General features: G+C 35.0%; 2 protein-coding genes across 3 annotated transcripts in view; both read right to left on the reverse strand.

Moving 5' to 3' along the window:
- Nucleotides 1-8663: 8663 nt before the first annotated feature.
- LOC121323573 (cytohesin-interacting protein-like) lies at nt 8664-13371 on the reverse strand. The gene is made up of 8 exons (XM_041264708.1): nt 13106-13371; nt 12181-12230; nt 11977-12031; nt 11664-11766; nt 11435-11528; nt 10829-10895; nt 10269-10335; nt 8664-9323 (listed from the first exon to the last, which is right to left on the reverse strand). The coding sequence occupies exons 1-8, from the start codon at nt 13271-13273 to the stop codon at nt 8851-8853; spliced, it is 1077 nt and encodes a 358-aa protein (XP_041120642.1). The 5' UTR covers nt 13274-13371; the 3' UTR covers nt 8664-8850.
- A 3977-nt stretch (nt 13372-17348) lies between these two features.
- The window catches only part of LOC121323389 (activin receptor type-1C-like), a 38100-nt gene continuing 35632 nt past the window's right edge, over nt 17349-19816 (reverse strand). For both annotated transcript variants that reach the window (XM_041264425.1, XM_041264426.1), the window contains 3 exons: nt 19394-19518; nt 18805-18935; nt 17349-18219 (listed from right to left, as the gene is read on the reverse strand). In XM_041264425.1, the coding sequence (XP_041120359.1) occupies nt 18094-18219; nt 18805-18935; nt 19394-19518 (382 nt within the window). In that variant the 3' untranslated portion in view covers nt 17349-18093. The remainder of the gene's footprint in view (nt 18220-18804; nt 18936-19393; nt 19519-19816) is intronic.

Here is a 19816-nt window from a genome sequence, read left to right on the forward strand (position 1 = left end):
CACCTGCTGTTTCCACCTAATCAACATCCGCAAAATACACCCCTCCGTTTCCTTTTCTGCTACTAAACTCCTGGTTTGGCTGCCCTGATCGTCTGCTATGTTCCCTCATGTCCCTTACACTCCCAATCCCTATTGTCCCTCTCTGTCCCACCCTTGCCCTGCGCCCAATCCTGTTTTCGTTCCTTTTCTCTTCTTGCTCCCCTTCATTGGAATAAACTCCCATTTGACATAAAACAGTCACCTAAACTACATAGTTTCTGTTCCTCCCTCAAAACTCATCTCTTCTCCCCAGCCCATTCCACTGATACTCCTGGTCCCTAACTTCCTGTTATGACCCTGCTTGCCCTGACCCTGACTTAGCCTTTGGCCCTCTGCTCTCCTATAACAACAAATGTGTATCTCACCACCCTAGCTCAATAAACTTACCCTCTTTTTTTACCCACTTTTCTTTATTGTACCATTTTGTTATAATTTTGTGAAGTGCCTTGGCCAAAGGCGCTGTGAAAAAGTTAATAAATGTAAAAGATTTCTCTCAGATTCTGTCAACATCACAAACAAAATGAATTAAACAGCACACCAAAGATGACCCGATAAGGAAGTATGTGTTGTATCCTGTGTTTATTTTAGCACCCTCTCTTACCAGCAGAAAATAAATCTTTATCAGAATGAGGGATCAGTATTGTTTTGTCATTACCATTTTAACCCCTTGAGGTAGACAAGAAATTTGAGCGGTTGCTCAAACTGTTTCTTCTTAAAATACATTTGAGTGATTCAAGTGTCTCAAAGAAACTGATAATTTGGATGACCAGATCCAACCTGTCAGTACATTTTAAACCATGTTTCATGCACCTCATTGTAAAAAAAAAAAAAAAAAAAAGGGTTATATAATTTTATTTGTGGAATATACCATGTAGGTTTAAGACAAAGATTTGACAACACTGGATACAAAGGACAAAGGACTTAAAAATGCTACTTAATTTTCTTCTCTTTTTTTTTTTGTAGAGAAACTGTTTCAGAAAAGTATTACAGTGCTAAACAAATGAAATAATGAAGGACCTTGTTGGAAGGTCCTTGCTTGGAATGGACTGAGAACCGTAGATACATACCGTAGATACATATCGTAGATACATAAGACCAGTTATAGTTACTTGTTACTGTCCAGAACTGTAACTATCTTTAAGTGTCATAGCTACAATGCAGCACAAAATTGTATGCCTTTCTATGTAGCTTGACATTAGCCTGAACTTCTAAATCCTCTAATTGCCTTTTTAAAAAAAAATCTATTATCCCAAGATATTTGATCTCTGTATTACTCTGACTTAAGGACTGTTAACAACACAATGTATTCTCTATTCTCCATATAAAATGTAAACCTAGATACATCTCAGTACCACTACTGGATAAATGTTGCTACACAGCTATAGATATATTACAATGTCATGTATAAATAGTTTATTAACTCGTTTTAGATGGTTGATTGAAGCAAGATAATTAATTCACTAAGCATTATGGAACATATTTTATAAATACATAAAAAATAATGCAAAATAATGTTCTAAATATTAGAAGTTTCCCACCACTATTCCGTGTTTACTTTAAATATTATTCGTGCTCTGCACTTAAGAGTGAACATCCTGTCGTGATGCTTGAAGAATGATTTATTTATGTAAACTGTGCTCGTATCTGGGCTTGTGGTTTCACACTGTAGTATTACACTGAAGGAAGTGCCTTGCAAACCTGTAGCAGATGAACAGTTCGGGAGAGTTGAAATGGGTAGAGACAGGAGCCTGTTTGTGAGAATTGTAAAAGGTGCTTTCTGCTATCCTCCAGACACACCTCTGGTGAAGGGAGCGACTAGGTGTTGTACATCTACAGTCCTGTAGTCACAGTGCTATGGGATACTGTTTTCATTCTAAGTTTCCCCTCTCTTTAACTCTGTTTGGGCTAATCCTCCTGCATCAAATATGAATCAGTGTTTGACAAATCTCAGCAAGTTTTTGTCATTTGTTCAGCAACATACATTTTAATTTAAAGTGGATTATTTTTCAGTGTGTCAAAGTGAATTCATTAGTCATAGAAGCACATTCTTTTGCATCAGTAAAAAAAAAAAAAAAAAATTCTATAGAGAAAATACATTATTTTAAACCTCTTAAACAACTGATGGACTGAACATTTTTATAATGTTGTTGCATTACAGCTCTCGCGGGTCACAGATCTTATCAGATGTGTATTCCTTTGTTTCCATTCATTTCAGCTTCTTGTTGTTTTTACATAATGAGACAGAGCTCTGTCTGTACCCTGTACGGTTTCACAGCCCATGACCCTCTGGAACAAACCACCGCGTACGTTCTCTAGCTTGCAAACTCAGGGAGTATACTGACACCAGTCTGGATTTACCATGACAGGAAAGGTTCCAGGTTTGATATTGTAAAATGTAGAAACTATAAAGCAGAATTCAATTACAGAACAGGAGTGAATTGCAGTTCAGACAAATATTAACTGTGTAGAGAGAAACGTTTTTTTTTTTTTCTCCATAGGGTTACCAACACCGTTTTGAATTTCCACATGAGATTAATATGCAAAAATTTGAGTACTGTATTTTAATGGTAAGATAACAATAAAATGCGACAGATTTATTTCCTTCTATAGCTACAGTACCATTAGCACTGTTTGAGTTAGAACATTTTTTTAAAACTCTTTCAACATTGCAAACCTATATACTGGCCTAGGAAAGACTGTAGACCACTTTAGATACACTTCATAATGGCAACAGATGACCTAACCAATATTAAATATGAATATGCATTAATAGTTTCTTTTAGTTTTACTATTGTTATTTATTTTTTAACATAAGAGACTGAAACTATTTCATTGGTTGTCCTATAATATATCCTTTTCGTAGTTATTTAGTGCTGAAAGACACATACAATTCTAATCAAATTCAACGTTCAGGGTGTTTTAAAATATTTTTGTTTTTTAGTGTACAAAAGTGGCAACAGTAATATCCTTTATAACTGCTACTAACAGGAACATTTAGAAAACTGATGTTACAATTTGGATGCCTAAAATGTTGGATGAAAATAGTGCTATAAAACCAAGTACCACATATATCATTAAAGTATACATACTGCAGCATCCTTAAAAGGCAAGGTGGGGTGATTATATTGCATTATTGTATTTACTGTAGTGAAACATTTTCTGATAAAAGTCTTAACAGGTGAAACATTAAAAAAAAAATGAAAAAGCTTTTAGTCTCAATAGTAAGAACATCAGGGCTATTTCTTTGTTTCTTAAAGTATACTTTATACAATTAAGTTTAACCATTTCAGAAGTTCAGGCATTACAGTCTATCAGTTGAAATACCCAAATGATTGTTTTTTCCAGTCTCCTGGCAGCAGTAGCTATGGCACTCTGAAAAGTTAATGAGATGATTAAATTCCATATTTGCCTGCAAAACAAGCACTTCCATTAAAGCTTTTTGTCTTACATGTTCTGCTCATAGAGCTCTTAAAGGGGTAAACAGCTTTACACCCATACATTCTGCTCTGTGTTCTGTTGTATAAAGCAATGGAAACTGTTGGTACTATTTCTGTGTAATTTAGAACGGTTGATACAATGATCTGGTTGGCTTAAAATGAGGTTGTATTTACAGTGATCTTGCAGGTATAGCAGAGAAGCTTGTTTTTATTGTTGAAGCTAGTTGCATTCATATTTTTGGTTTGCATTGTGTCATATATATATATATATATATATATATATATATATATATTATATATATATATATATATATATATAATACTGCGACTGGGGGAAGAAGAGGAAAACAAAGTAGTCCAGGTGGGGTTAGAAAAGACTACATTCCCCCAGAATGCCACAGGAGAGAGCCAGGATAAGAGGATCACCTGGCTCCAATGTGTAATAATTATCACCTGCCTGCAATTAGCCAGCAGGTGATAATCAAACCAGGAGAAGTGCTTGTTTGGGGCAGTCTCCAGTCTGTGTGAAGTGATGCTGTCATGAAGGAGAAACCTGTGTGAAAAGGTAAAGTGAAGACCTTTCTGTTGTGTGTGTAGTTTGGGAAAAGGGTGTGTTAAAGTGTTGTTTTGACTGGTAAATAGCTTCGCTGTCCAGTGGTTAGCAAGGAAAAAGAAAAAAAGTGTTTAGTAAGCGCTCCAAAACTCCCAAAATTTTGATTTTAAAATTCTGGGTCTGGTTCTGCATTAAAAGTACAGTACGAATCCAAGTGAAGTAACATCTTTAATATATATATATATATATATATATATATATATATATATATATATATATATATATATATATATATGCATAAACGTTTATTCAATGTTAGTCTTAATACTTGAATTGTTATTTATATTTTTACATCTCAGTCTATACATTTTTTATCATATGTTTTATCAATAATACAGTTACTTTTCTGTGATATCTGTAGTTAGTGCAATAGTACTGTACAGTAGTGACTTCACATCAAGCCATTACCACAGTTGCAGCCTAACAGTTAATGAGAGGCTTGACACTGGACAGACAGATATTCTTAATTACCTGCTTCACATCCTACAAAACAGACAATGGTCTCATTTGTAAGAGTTCTAGTCAAGTTTATTCATACTGAATACTTCCTCTATTTTATGGGACAATGCAATAACACTTAAAGGCACAGAAGGAGACCCCCTGAGCATACCACTACACAAGCAGAAGCATAAAAAAATGTGTGTTTACCTTCACTAATCACTTAATTAACCTAAAAGTTTAGACTGAATATTCTTCAGAGAACAGGGAAATAATACAGCTTCTGTATTGTTTGGTTTGAATCGCTCCAGTGTGATCAGGTTTAGCCCTGTATCCTTGTGAGTCCAAAGAAGAGTGACCAGACTTTATCCAGGACTTAAAATACTAAGATACTAAGAAAGTATGAAAGAATCAGGAGGAGCATGAGTAAAGTCTTGAAAATCTTAAAGAAGTTGACATGTTTATCCCAAACCATTACTTTAAGTGCAGCACAGAAACCAGGACCAGTGGTCAGGGTATGGGATGACATACCTTGTAATGTTTTTGAGGCAGAAACACTTGTGTCCTTCAAGACCCAACTTGATAAAGTTCTGAGATCAATCAGCTACTAGGAACCAGCCGAGCTTAAATGGGCCAAATGGCCTCCTCTCGTTCATAAACATTCTTATGAAGGTTGAGCCTAAGCCTTTGTATTAACATACACAGTGCTTGAGACGTGCTCACCAGTACCCAGTAAAGACACTCTTATATTCCAAAAGGTACTGCCACTTGTTATGAACAGAAAGGGCCTGTTTAAAAAAAATCCTAATGGTAAAAGCTGAAAAGTTTAATATAGATAAGTATTTGAAAAATCCCTCCAGCTACATTTTTCTTGGTACATGCCTATTCATTTCACCAGCAATGCAAAGTGATGTGCCGGTAAGTCTTGCAGAGAAAAACCACACAGATGTAAAAATTAACCGTTTCAGATTTCCTGAATGATTACAAGCATTTCAGGGTAGAGGACTGATTTTGTTTCACATCTGACTCATTTTCTAATTCACAGTTGATATCCTTTTACCAAAAACACTGCATTGCTGTTTCCATTCATAATACTCTGGCCTTGTCAGGAGCTATAACTTGACCTTGAAAACAAATGTCAATGCAGAAGAGATGACCTCAGAATAAACAAAACACATTTACACTATTTACATGTTGTAATACTACTATTAATTATCTGCAATTACTCCTCAATGTAATTAATTTCAGTTAGCATAAAGTGTTACCAAGTTTTTAATGCTGGCCCTGGCAACAGTTTACCATGTGCTTACAGTTTGCACCACCAGATTTTTTTTTTCTATAAAATTTACATAATTGTTTATATCATAATTATTTGTGGTAACTGAAATTAAATTAAAAAATGCATAGCACATTTACTGTTTTACAGATGAATACCTAGGACACAAGTATACGTGCTAGACGACAGTTTACATTATAAAATACACATTTAAAGACTGTTAAAGACACTATTTGGTTTCTGGAAAAAAAAAAATTATATGAAACTCTGTATGCAACTTAAACACCCACATCCTGTTTTTAATCAGCTCACATATGCATGCTTCAGGACCTTGATCATTTGTTTGTGGTTACACTCATTAAAGCAGTCAAGGTGATGTTTTCTATTCTAGTTGTTAAAGTATAAAACTGTATATTTTAATAAACCAGTAAATGCTGCCCTTTACAATGGGCATTTGAGGTAACTTTTTACATGACGTGTCTCTTTATTAAACTATAATATCATAGTATTTACACACTTGGCTATGTGGTTTACAGCATAACTACCTGTTTATTACAAAATATATGCAGATATTTGCAGGCAGATATTGTGTAATTACACTGTATTAACATATGTGGTTGTGCAATTACCAGATGTGCAATAACTGTTTAATTTCAATGCAATTAGACACATAATGCAAAATGTTACTGGATTTCAAAACCTATCCATAAAGAAAAACTTAATTAGCTTTTCATTTTTTTAACATACAAACTACAGAAATGTACTGCCTCCCTTAATTTAGAACCTTTAAATGCTTCTGTTTTTTTTTTTTTTAATTAGCAGCTGTTGGAAAAGCAGTAAGAAATACATTTTTCTGGCTTTTTTTTTTTTTTTTTCCAGAGAACATTCTAGGTGTAGTAATGTAATTGTCTGCAATGTTTAACAGCACAAGAAAACAGCATACAGTACAGAATACAAACATCAATAGCACACATTTTAAACTAAACGAAATCCTTGTGGAAATAAAAGCATGCTTTGCTTAAAAATATGCTGTTGCTGATGTGCTACAATGCTAGTCTATTAATGGAGATATGCTACATTTCCCTTCCTGTGTGAATTATATTATCTGATCACACTGGCTGACATCTGACTACATTATTCTCCAAGCGTGTGCCCTTCCATTCAACTTGTATTGTCCCAGACACCACAACATTGGAATCTTTTTACATAATCTTGATAATCTCTTTCACCTGTCAGATTAAACTACCTATAATTTGTATTGCAAGCTCCCAGACAATGACAATCTTCAGTCTTTAAACCCCATATATCAGAAGACAAATGATCAATGTGTCATGACTCAAATGTCATGTTAGGAATTACTATAACTTTCATTCAAAATGCTCCAAAAGTTGAAGTAATAAGTAGAAACAGAATTTAATGCATTAAAAAGTAATTTCCTGACTCTTTTACTCAGGTTAAATGCACAGTGAGGGACACCCTATCAGGCTCTATAACTGCAACATTGGTTAATTGAAGACATTTATTTTGTTTTTGCAAGCCAAGCCTTCAAAGCAGAAATATTTGCTTTCCTTTTCATTCCAAAGTATTTAAATCACATGCTTTGCATATTTTTGACACTGAATGTTATCAGATCTTCAACCAAACTCTAATATTAGATAAAAGTGACCCTGAGTGAACAAATAACACAACATTGTGATACTTATCATTTATTTATTAAAGAAAGTTATGCAATACCCAATGCCCCTGTGTGAAAAAGTAATCACCCCCTTAGACTAACTGGTTACGCCACCTTTAGCAGCAATAACTGTAACCAAACGCTTCCTGTAGTTATTGATCAGTCTCTCACAGAGCCGTGGAAGAATTTTGGCCCACTCCTTCATGCAGAACTGCTTCAACTAAGTGACATTTGTGGGGTTTTGAGCATGAACTGCTCGTTTCAGATCCTGCCACAACATCTCAATGATGGCAAATCATCCAGCTCCTGATGCAGCAAAGCATCCACAAATCATGACACTACCACCACCATGCTTGACCGTTGGTATGAGGTTCTTACTGTGGAATCCAGTATTTGGTTTTCGCCAGACATAACGGGGCCTATGTTGGCCAAAAAGTTCCACTTTTGACTCATCTGTCCATAGAACATTGTTCCAGAGCTCTTGAGGATCATCCAGGTGCTTTTTGGCAAACTTGAGACGAGCATTCATGTTCTTCTTAGTGAGCAGTGGTTTCCGCCTTGCTACTCTGCCATGAATCTCATTTTTGCCCAGTGTCTTTCTGATGGTGGAGTCATGAACACTGACCTTAGCCGTGGCGAGAGAGGTCTGCAGATCCCTAGATTTTGTTCTAGGGTTCTTTGTGACTTCCTGGATGATTTTACGCCTTGCTCTTGGAGAGATTTTGGCATTCACTATTGTACCAAACTTTCTCCATTTGGACAATATGGCTCTGACTGTGGTTTGGTGGAGCCGCAGAGCCTTAGAAATGGTTTTGTAACCCTTTCCAGAGTGATAGGCATCAACAACTTTTTTTCCGGAAGTCTTCAGGAATTTCTTTTGATTGTGGCATGATGTGCCTCTAGAACTTGTGTGCTGACAACTTCACTCTGATGGTAAGGGCCAAAGTTAGTCAGATTTATATTGGGCAGGGCTGGCCCAAATCAGGCCTGATTGTTATCCAAAGTATTCAGACAGCTGACCCTAATCATCCCTTTAACTGGGTTGAGTTAACTGGGGGGGGCAATAACTTTTTCACACCTGAAGATTGCATGTTTGATTGCCTTGCACACCAAACAAATGAAAGAAGCACCAAACTTTGGCGTCATTTTTTCTCTCATACTCCCTCTATATACTACTACAACCCACAAAAAGATCTGACCAAATTCACTGTGAAAAATGCAAAAAATCAGACAAGGGGCAAATACTTTTTCACGGTACTGCATTGTAATATAATAGGACATATACATATTAAACAAACGTTTCCTTTTAATGCTCTTGTCCCTAATGCTTCATGTGCTTCTACTGTTGCACTAAAAAAAACTTACTGTAACATTAATGGGTTTCTTCCTCCTCCACTGAGTGGTTCAAACCTGGGATGAACTTCAAAAGATGTTTCCTGACACTTCCTCGTTTCGTTTTCCTTGGAAGAGTCCCAAACAAACCTACATTACCCGGCATGTCCAATGAAGGAGACCCAGACCCGTTGTTACTACTTGCCAGGCTAACACTCCTGGTTCTGGCCACTGAAGCCTTCACCCCCATTGCATTACTGTCCCTGGGAAAGAAGCATTCATCATCCAAGCTTGCACGCCTACAGGGGCTTGCTGCCAAGTCCTCAAACACATGTTGCTGGTCATCACTGTCATCTGTCATGACACTCAGCTGGCTCTTACAGCTGCTGTCACTTGAAAACCTGTGCTTGAATCGCAGAGCCGGGGAGAATGTACCACTGCCAGCACCAATGCTCGGTGTGGGAGATGAAAGGGAATCCAGTGCATCTTGGGGATTGCATTCATTTAGGTTTCCTACAAAGTCGATAAAGAAAATTAGTTAGAGTCTTTCTTTGGATGTAAAAACAAGCAACGTGGGTTGATGTTTAACTGTTAAAATTCAATGTCCAAACAAAACCACAAGGATTAACCAGCTGGCATCCTAAGGCAGCAATAAGTTCTTTCTGGCCCAAGAACTTTAGCGTGTCACACTTGCTTTTGCTAATTAATACATTCCTAAGTTGTTCAAGACCAAAAATTTTTGTTAAACTTTGTGTAAAACTAGAGAGCAAAAATGTTTTTCCTACTTTTTCTCATAAACATCAAAATCTAACTTAGTCCATTCTGGATGTTAACATGTCTTATTCAGTTGAATTCTTGTCTGAAGTTCACCACGTCACCTAAGACCCAGATATAAAGTGTGGGATTCCTTATATCAGTTTTTACCCAAATCTTTTCAGGTCATTTAACTTTCAATCGTTTAAAATGGTTTCTTCTAAATATTCATATTCATTAGTCATCAGTTACATTTTGGACCACTAATTTGCACTGGAATAAGAATAAGAAAGCTGCAGTACGGAAGGCCTGCTCATTTAAGCCACACTACAGTATCTCTGAAGACTCTACTGTAATTAATACACACTTAATAAACAGTCAAGTAAGGCGCTTTTTATTTTATTTTAGGCAGACCTAAAAATAATTTCTGATTGTGTAATTGAATAATATTTGAGGTTACTCTTATAATAGTAAACAGAAGCGAGGGGAGCTGCAAAACGGGTTTGGTTAATAGTGCCAAGTTCAGAGTGAGAGGAGCTTCCAGTTAGCAAAACTCATGGAGTTCTGTCCTTCTCAGAATACGTTACCTATTTTCTTTGCATTACTTATATACATGCATTAGCACTTTTACTTCTTTTATCAGATACAAGTCATACTGACGAGTCAGGATGTGTTCTGTGGGTTCACAGAAGAAATACACCTTACCCTGAACAAGGCGTTGTTCTTGTAACAGCAATTTTCGGAACTCCATCCATTTCTCTCGTAAGGTTTGCTATGTGCAAAAGGTTAGCTGAGTTAATCATTTTGTCAATGTACTGGCCTCATGATAAACTTTTCTTTTCTTGTGCATTTCTTTAATGAATCAAAAGCTTTAGTTTATTAAAGAGTAAGCCTCACCTATGTTCTGTCTAAATCTAAGTAAAGTACATAGTTTGGGCTGGCAGAGTTGAAAGTTCATACTGTCACATGATTTTAATGAAATGAGGAGAAGTGATCAGTCAAGGCACAAAGGGTTTCCCAGACAACCTCAAAACCAGATAAAGGCAGATGATGAGACAAAGTTATACAGGTAAATATAAACAAAATACACAACTCTGAATAAGCTTCTTTTTTCAACTAAAGTTTATTGTTACAACATGAATAAACCATACTGTATCACTAAATAAAATGTATAGCATAATCTGTCTCCATTTTCTTTCTTGAGGGGTCATTTCAAGATTTAACAAAATCAAATGTTAAAATCAAGTTAAATAAAAGGCAGATACCTGTAAGAACTGCAGCTTGGCTTCAAGTGCAGTCCTTTTGAAAGTTGTTCCATTAATGGTCTCCAACCTGAAAACGGCACACAAGCATGCTGACTGTAATAGGGAACCACAGATGAGGAGACATGCATTGGTAATTATCATAGTGCACAGTGTTATCTTCTAATTTGCATGTTCATATGCGTCTAATCATAAATGGTGGTCATTTCTGTACCTATAGATCTTTTACAATGTTTCCAACATATGCACCCTGTGCATACAGTGAGTATGTGACCCAGTTCCTCAGCAGGAACCCACATCACATACATGTGGTCTCAAGGGGCTCTTTCTTAAAGCAGCTGAGAAATATGAGAAAATAAACATTGCATTGGTTATCCTTTGAAAGAGGGATAACCAATGCTTTAAAATATATATCCCTTACCTGTTATTAGCATACAGTAAGTGTGTTGAAGATACTTTTGTTTGCTGCCTTGTTTTTTTCTTTTTTAAAAATTAGAATATGGAGATTTTTATACAATTTAGAAAGCAGGCCATTCTGTATGGATGGAGCGAATGTTTCATATTTCATTGTTTTACCCACTGAGATGTTTTTTTTTAAGGGATACATACCTTAAACAGTTACTAGAGGCTTTTATCAGGTCCACAGTGTGCTGGTGAGAGAACCCTTCCGATCTGATGCCGTTGATGCTTACTATAATGTCACCTACCGAACAGAGTGGGGGAGAGTGAGCTGTGGCTACAGAGGCTGCTTTCTGAAACAGCTTGTGTGGGCAACAGAGTGCATGAGAAAAGCAACACAAGGCCAAGGTGAAAGAGGAAGTATAAATGGGTTAGTTACCAGTTATCAGCCCTGCAGCCTCAGCTGGGCTGTCTTCCTGTACTTTACAAATGAAGGTACACATTTCCAGAGAATTGCTGTTCTGATGCTGTAAACCATACGTCTGCAGAAAGAAACATATGACATTAGTAACAGAATCTCAATTCTGTGAAATTATTATTAACAGGTACTATTACGACTATGACTACTACTACTAGACTAATAATAATAATAATAATAATAAAACAAAATATAGACTATTGTACTGTCAGAAGCAGGCCTACAATAAGAAAAAATCAATATTATTTATCAGTTTGTTAGGAAATGTCCTTACCTGAATTTCAAATCCAAACGTTTCATTGTCTTGTTTTTCTAAAACAATGGTTGTCCTGTGAAACAAAAAGAAACACAAATGAGCTATAGGTGAAAGAAATGCTCCCCAACTCCTCTTATCCCACTTGTTTTCAGAGTTAACATTAGTTCAATACATGTCATAAACTGATTACTGCATCCATAGAAAGGAATAGTTTTTATTTACCTTGGAGAGTCAGTGTAATCCACCAGTGAGTTTGATTGACATCGAGTCAGCTGAAAGGAAACCAGTTTAATTAGGTGCTCAGTTTAACTGGAGTGGTGCAGGTTAACACAGGGCCTGCCTGTTAATGTGCTACTGTTAGCAGTAACAAGATACACATTAAATGTCCACATGTTTTATTTATACTTTGGAAACATTACAGAAATTATAAGAGAGCAAAACAAATTAAATCAATATATTTCTAATGCACGCTTTTAACAAGCTGAAGCGTTTTTATAAATTTTTCATGAAAAATAAGAAAATTAAATTAATAGAACTTAAACATAACTCTTGCACAGCAGATTTTAAAAACAGCTTAATAATAAATATTTTAAGGTGTAAAGTTTATTTTAGTATATCAAAATTAAACGTATATTATCAAACAATCAGTAAAAAAAAAAAAAAACTAGAGTATAATCTGTAGAATAAAACATTTGATTTTACAATGTAACAAGAAGATACTTGAATATTTATGCAGTTATCCCTACTTCTTCACTATAACCTACTACATGTTCACGAAGCACTAGTTAACTGGCAGCTGTATAATGTAAGCGTGTGCATGTTTGAAAAAACAATGTATTCAAAACAAATATAAACAATCACATCATAATTTAAACCTCTAACAAATTAGGTGAACTTGCTACTATCAAAGATGGGTAAAAAAAATCCCAATAGTTCTACATTCTGTTTAATTTTTGTTTTTAAAAATGTTATACAACATGTGTACAATTTAAAAAGCTAATCTTATATCCTATAATTGGATATTTTCTGGGTTTTTCTTTATTATTATTATTATTATTATTATTATTATTATTATTATTATTATTATTATAGCGCTGTAGATTAGTAATTACGCTAGTTCACTTTTTTGGAGGAGTAAAACTCTTACCTGTTTGAGCCCCCTTGGCAACGTCCCAAGTGTTGTTACAAGCGTCTGAGGTTGTTTATTGTCCGTTTCGCTATTGACTGATAATGCCGGATACCGACTACTTTTACGCCTGTCTTCCAAAATATAATTGTCGTTGCTGTTTTGTTTAATTAGCCTTCTGAAACTCATTTTTGGGGAAGTAGTGGATACCTAATCAGCATCACTGGTGAGCGTTATAGACTTGTAAAACCATACCTTGCTTTGCATGCAGACAAAATGTGTCAATACGGAAATCCAAGCCATGTGATTTTTGTGGGTTTCACTGTTACTGCGCTGTGCAGATCAGTAGGGTTTAAACTTTTAGTTAAGGTTTTCGTCTGATTTGTCAAGGAAAAGGAATCTGCGTATGTTTCTTTTTTTTTTTAGATGAGACATTCTCTTTGTACAGACTTTGCTTTATGGTCTGTCAGAAAGCAGAACACAAAGTAGATTTAAATTAGGTCATTTTTTAAATAATTTCATGAAATAATATCTTACACAGAAAAAGTCACAAAATACCCATTTACCGATCTGCAGTGTTGAAAGAGCTCGATTATGAACTATTATAAACTGTGTTTTTGGTATATAATGCGTCAGTATTTTTTGATGGGTACCCTATCACGTGCATTTCCTTTAAAAATTGTATCTGAATGTCACACAGTAAAAGCATAGGAGTGCAGTAAAACATAATAAAAGCACGGTGAACACACAAAGCACAGGAAGACATGATAAAACAGATGAGTAGAGTATAACAATGGTAATCTTGTATGAGGCTCAGCACAGCTTTGCTGGCAAGGTCATTTAACATCTACCCATATCATGACTGTAGTAGCAGTAGTCAGAGAGGGAAACTATATAAATGTCTTTTTATATATAAATTACTTGGACATCTGATTCAGAACTATAATGTCCTCTGCTCATATTGTATTTGGTACACACACTATTAGAAAAAAACTATGTGATGTGAATAATGCTATACACTAACAATCCAGACTTGCACAGGTTTTCTGTTTTGCTCTGCATTTGTTTATTTGTTTTGCTAGAACACATCTTCCCACAGCTTTAATCTTCAAAGATGAATTTGGAATATATCTTAATAATCCTGACAGTTTCCTGTTAACATTTAGGTGACCATAAAAAATATAAATGTCAAATATACTGGACTGAAAAGGTGCAACAAAAATCGAAACAAATAAATACTTCAAAAATACTTTATTTAAAATACAATGCGCACAAACATCTCATACAATAAACATTACAAGAAAAATCAAAAGAATGATATGTAACATAGCAAAATATATTGTAATATCTTTTTTCTTTTAGTGATAGATTTCATAGTATAATAACACACTGTTGACACAAACATGAAATAAGCTATAAAACTGAAGCACTTTGTTTAGCAGCAAATACAGATTCCACCCTTTAATATAATAAAAAATATATACTTTTATATATATCAGATAATTTAAACAATACATATTACATGGTATAACCCTTTTCTATCAAATATATTTATTAACTGCAGTATTTCAGGTCCACACTAGACAGAACCTGTGCTTAATATCCCATTTTTATATCTATTGTAACACTTCCCCCATTTCAAAAGTAAAATGAAAGAATATACAGCAATACAATTTCTTTACTTCATTAAAACACTTTTGACAAGTTTGTCATTTTTTGTTGTATCATCATATACCTGTGTTAAACAGAAATTAGCAATGGTGAAAGTCAATGCAAATAAAACATGGCAACCTTCTTATATATAATATATAATAATTAATTTGGTACTTGTTCATCTTCTCTTTGCTAACCCTAACCCTAACCCTAACCCTGTCAAGGTCTGATCTATATATACTGAGCATAAAAAGAAACGTATCACTTATATCTGAGCATCGAAAGAAACGTATCACTTATATTTGAGCATCAAAAGACACTTATTTATATTTGGATAAAATTCACTAGATGTGATCGAAAAAAACTCTGAGCAGATGCAGTGACTTTTTATTGTGCTGATTAACAATTGACATCACGAAGATGCTGCAAAATGATTTGTCGATCTTGGGCTGTTGTTGTGACTTTTGGTCTCCCAGTTAGTGCCTGTCATTGAAAGAGTGTGCCTGGTTATACCATCTAGTCAGGTTTGAGATTGCGGGCAGTGAGCACCCAAGACGGTGAGCCACAGTACACTGCTCTAGTCCAGCCTCCAACATGCCGATTGCATGAAGGCATTGCTCTCTTGACAGACATGGCATATTGTTATGTTTTTTTTCCTGTGGTTTTCTTTATTGCTTTTATTCAAGCTTGCAATTCAACAGCTGAAATACTCCATATCCAGTGTCCAATCAACTGTCTCACTAATTAGGTGATTAAGTGCACGTGCTTGAGTCATAGTCACTGCCGGGTGGCTGCATGGTGAATGGAGTGTAAAGAAGCGGGCGGCTGACGGCACACGCTTCGGAGGACAGCGTGTGTTCATCTTCGCCGCTCCCGAGTCAGTGCAGGGGTGGTAGTGGTGAGCTGAGCCTAAATAATAACTGGGCATTTCAAATTGGGAGAAAAATAACAAAAAATAATTGGCAATGACTGAATTTTAAAAAAAAGAAACCAAAAAATGATTCAGTTATAATAGTGATAAGTTTCTTTTGATGCTCGGTATATAACATTAACATTTATTTTAGAAGTGATACTATGTCTTTAATTTTTTTTTTTTTTTATAAAAAAATTCTCTTTAAGGGGCAATTCAAACTGGAATGCAAGGGTTAAATACAGGAGGGTGTACATTTTCTTGCACAATGGGGTAAACTTTACAGAAAACTGAAGCTAATCAAATACATCTGAAGGTCACTGATGTGATGCCATTATCCAATTCCATAACCGACATGACTTTTTGAGCTTTTCTGTTCACACTGGGGACGACACAGATGAACAATATTTCATTACAACTGCACATTACAGACATATTATACAATAAAGTACTGACAGGTAAAAACAACATGACAAGGAACTGAACATGACATAGAACTTTCTAAATCAGTAAATACTGCTTGGACAATCTCAAGCCATAGGTAGTTGGATTACAATCATTTAGTCACATCATTTTCATTCTTCATACTATCTTAAATAGTGCAAAAGCCTTTGGAATGAAATATCAATTACAGTTTCAAACAACAGAAACACGGTCAAGCGGCAAGCACTGCTCTTATCCTAAAGTCTAGGAAGGATGAATGCTTAGCAAAGCAAAGGCCTAGTTTTATCATCATATTTCCAGTCACAAGAATAGTTAATGTGATGGATCCAGTTAAAAACACCAGAATAAATCTTATTTTCTTACATGATGTATTTACATTGAAGATCATTTACACTTTTGCACATTGCAATGGCAGTTAAACAATAACAATAATATTTTAAAAAAATCTGTGAACTAGTGATCATTTTAACTTAGGATGTGTCAATCAAGGTTAGAAAGCCTTAACTTATTATACATAAAAATACAATCATCTTAGATGTTCTCAATGAATATCAGACTATTAAATTTCTCCAACAATCTGTGTCATTTGCGTAACATAGGGTTCTATATAAATATATATATATATATATATAATCTATATATATATATATTATTATATATATATGTATATATATAGATATACTGTATATTCTTCTAAGTAAAAATGTCACTTCAACATAGCGTACTGTAAACTCTTTTATATCCCCAGCTTATTTTTTTATACAAATGTAGATGGACAAACATAAAACTGCTGCATTGAATACAGTGCCTTGCATAATTACCAGACATTTATCACACAGCTATTAGCTGCATTAATAGCTATTAAACTATTAAATGGACATTCTAAAATTAGCTAAAATGAATGCAGCACAAATAAATGGGTGTACAGTATATTACAATAAACATGTTTGTAATCATACTGCAATGATTGTTTGACATAGGATGCTAATTTGGGGGGTTAAATAAACACACCTTTCTATTGTCCCCAACTATAATCAATTTCAACATTAACAAGTCAAACACACTAAACTAAATTACTGAGAGTTGTGAACGTGTTGTGCCTTATCATTTTCATTTCATTAAATTGTGCAGTTGAAGTGTTTTGATCTGTGTAACACAGAACAAGGAGCAAAACCATTAATGTTAAAACTCAAGTGTTGGGTTTGATTCCTGGTCTTGTCTTTGACTATGTAAATGAGATTCACTGAAAGCTCTGTGTTTATTATTATGGCTAGTGTTTTGTAAAGGTGAGATTAATTGGGTAAAAACTATTGCTGGACGAGGTACACTTTAGTGAGTTAGGAGGCAAACTGTTTGATTTAGGTCAACATGGTGGAAATGGCTTGGCCAGCAATTTGTTGTCCTTAATTACAATGCAAAACTGTTCTGAGTTCTTGATTTATCATGCTGTGTGAGTGCCGGGAGTGTGCAAATGACTCTTTTTTAAATCCCTGTAGACCTGTACATTTTTACATCAAAAAATATATCCAACTATGTTTAACAAGGGTAAATAAACCGTACTACTTGTCAATTTTAAAACTATTTAGTATGATGGCAAGGTGTTTTAAACCAGTCTGATATTGGTCCTTGAGGCCTCATTCTACCGGAATTTGATTTATTTCCTTTTTTTGTTTAAAGGAGATGCTTAAAGGAGTGCAGTTCTTCCAAACAACTAATGATAAAATTCTAAATTGCCACGATAACAAGTTTCTACACATCCTTACAAAAAGATGTTTAATCAGTATAAATGGCGATTTTTAATTCCTCCATTAGACACTGTTTCGATCTTTGTGAACAACCTAATCACGCCATCAGGCTTGCCAGTGAGTTACTTAGTAACATTGCAATCGAACTGCCACGTTGCCAAGTATTGAAGCAAAGGCAGTTTTTAAAAGTGTTCAGCTTTGGGCACTTAAATATACTTGAGGTAGCACAAATGTTGACTACACAGTCAGACGCATGTCTACACTTTGAAATCCCTAGTTACAGTAAGCTGAGAGAGGGTTTTCTTGATGCGCAGCGCTGTCAGGCGAGCGGCTCCATTGGCATACCAACACTCACGCATTATTTTACCCATCACACGGAGTGCCTATCAAGCAAAAAACAAAAAAAAGATTACGGATGAAAAAAGCATACATTGCAAGCACAAGTGAACAGACAGACATTTATAAGAAATCACATTACAAACAGAACAGGCAGTAAACAAACAACTTTACAATAACAGGCCTATTAAACCCTACTTATCATTTGTCAAAGTGTGATTTCCTGCACCCTATAATGTGATATGCATCGACTATGAGGCACTGGTTAGGCAATAATGATTAAACTTCTTACAGACTAAAATTAGCTAATTAGATTGCCAGGGGCATGCCTCAGTTTTCCTGAGAAAAGCAATCCTGGTTAGCATACTTTATTAGAGGTGATGGTGAAACACTTTTACCATCATCGATAAGGTTTACGATATTGCTTACGTTTGAAGTTTTTCATGCTAGTATCACACTATCAAGACTTTGTGAGACAGAATTGATCAATTCAATCATATTTAAGATACGGTATTATGTAAAAAAAATTTTTTTTAAAAATGGACATATTATTTCAGTTCTCCCTGACTAATATTATACAGCCAGGAACCTTGGGTTTTTATAGTTATTTCTAAATAAAATGATTGAATTACTTCACAGCTTTGCCACTGGTTGGGAATGTTGGGTCTCAGTTTCTGGTCACAGACAACCTTTCTCATGTCTTCTATAGAAGGGTCAGAAGGCACCATATCATAGTAAGGCAACTGATAATCATCATGGATTCCTTGAAAAAACACATATGATCATTATGTGAGTTATGCAAGATAACTGCATCACATTCAACTTCAAAAATGCTTTCGTCCAATGTTTATAAATCAGTCTGAAGTAATAATACATTATATATTCTGCTTGTCATTCAAAATACAAATGGATATCTCCGATATCTGACCTCTTGACCTCTGTTTCAGTGAAGATGGGCTGCGACACTTTGGATCATATATTAAAGATATTCTGCAGTTACTTAAAGCATCACTAATCTGCAAATGTTAATGTTATAGAAATGTGTTATACTTTCTGCAACACAGTCTCATTATTTACAAAGATTTAACGCTAAAATCTGTTGGAGGCTAAAACTAAAACTCCCCTCATGGGAATAACTAAAGAATCAAATCTCATTTAACCAGCCTGCAGAGGCTATTGCTTATCGTATTGAGTTCATTTGATGATGTCTTTCTGAATTACCTCTGATGGAGCATCGTCGCACCAATTCCCAGAACACAAGCCCCAGGGAGTAGATGTCGGCACGTTTAAATGATTCAAAGTTGTTCATATTAATTTTATCATCAAGTATTTCTGGAGCCATATACCTAAATAAATAAACTCATTATTCAATACAATCAGTACACTTGGCAAGATGGTAAACAATGACACATCCTTTTGGAAAGCCTTCTGCACTCAAGCACTTAAAGCATATATCATTTTGCAATCCAAAGTTCAGAAACTAAATAAAATGTAAAACTTGAATACAAAGGTTTAGCTTTATTACTGCCAACATTCCTTTGCTCTTTTCTATATTTATATTTTTAAAGTGCTGAGTGTGAATATCTACTGGATCTGCTCTTATCCAATTCTCAGTTCTTATCACTTGAGAAAGTTGAAGGAATG

This window comes from Polyodon spathula, chromosome 11 (genome assembly GCF_017654505.1).
Source record: "Polyodon spathula isolate WHYD16114869_AA chromosome 11, ASM1765450v1, whole genome shotgun sequence".
NCBI classification, from domain to species: domain Eukaryota; kingdom Metazoa; phylum Chordata; class Actinopteri; order Acipenseriformes; family Polyodontidae; genus Polyodon; species Polyodon spathula.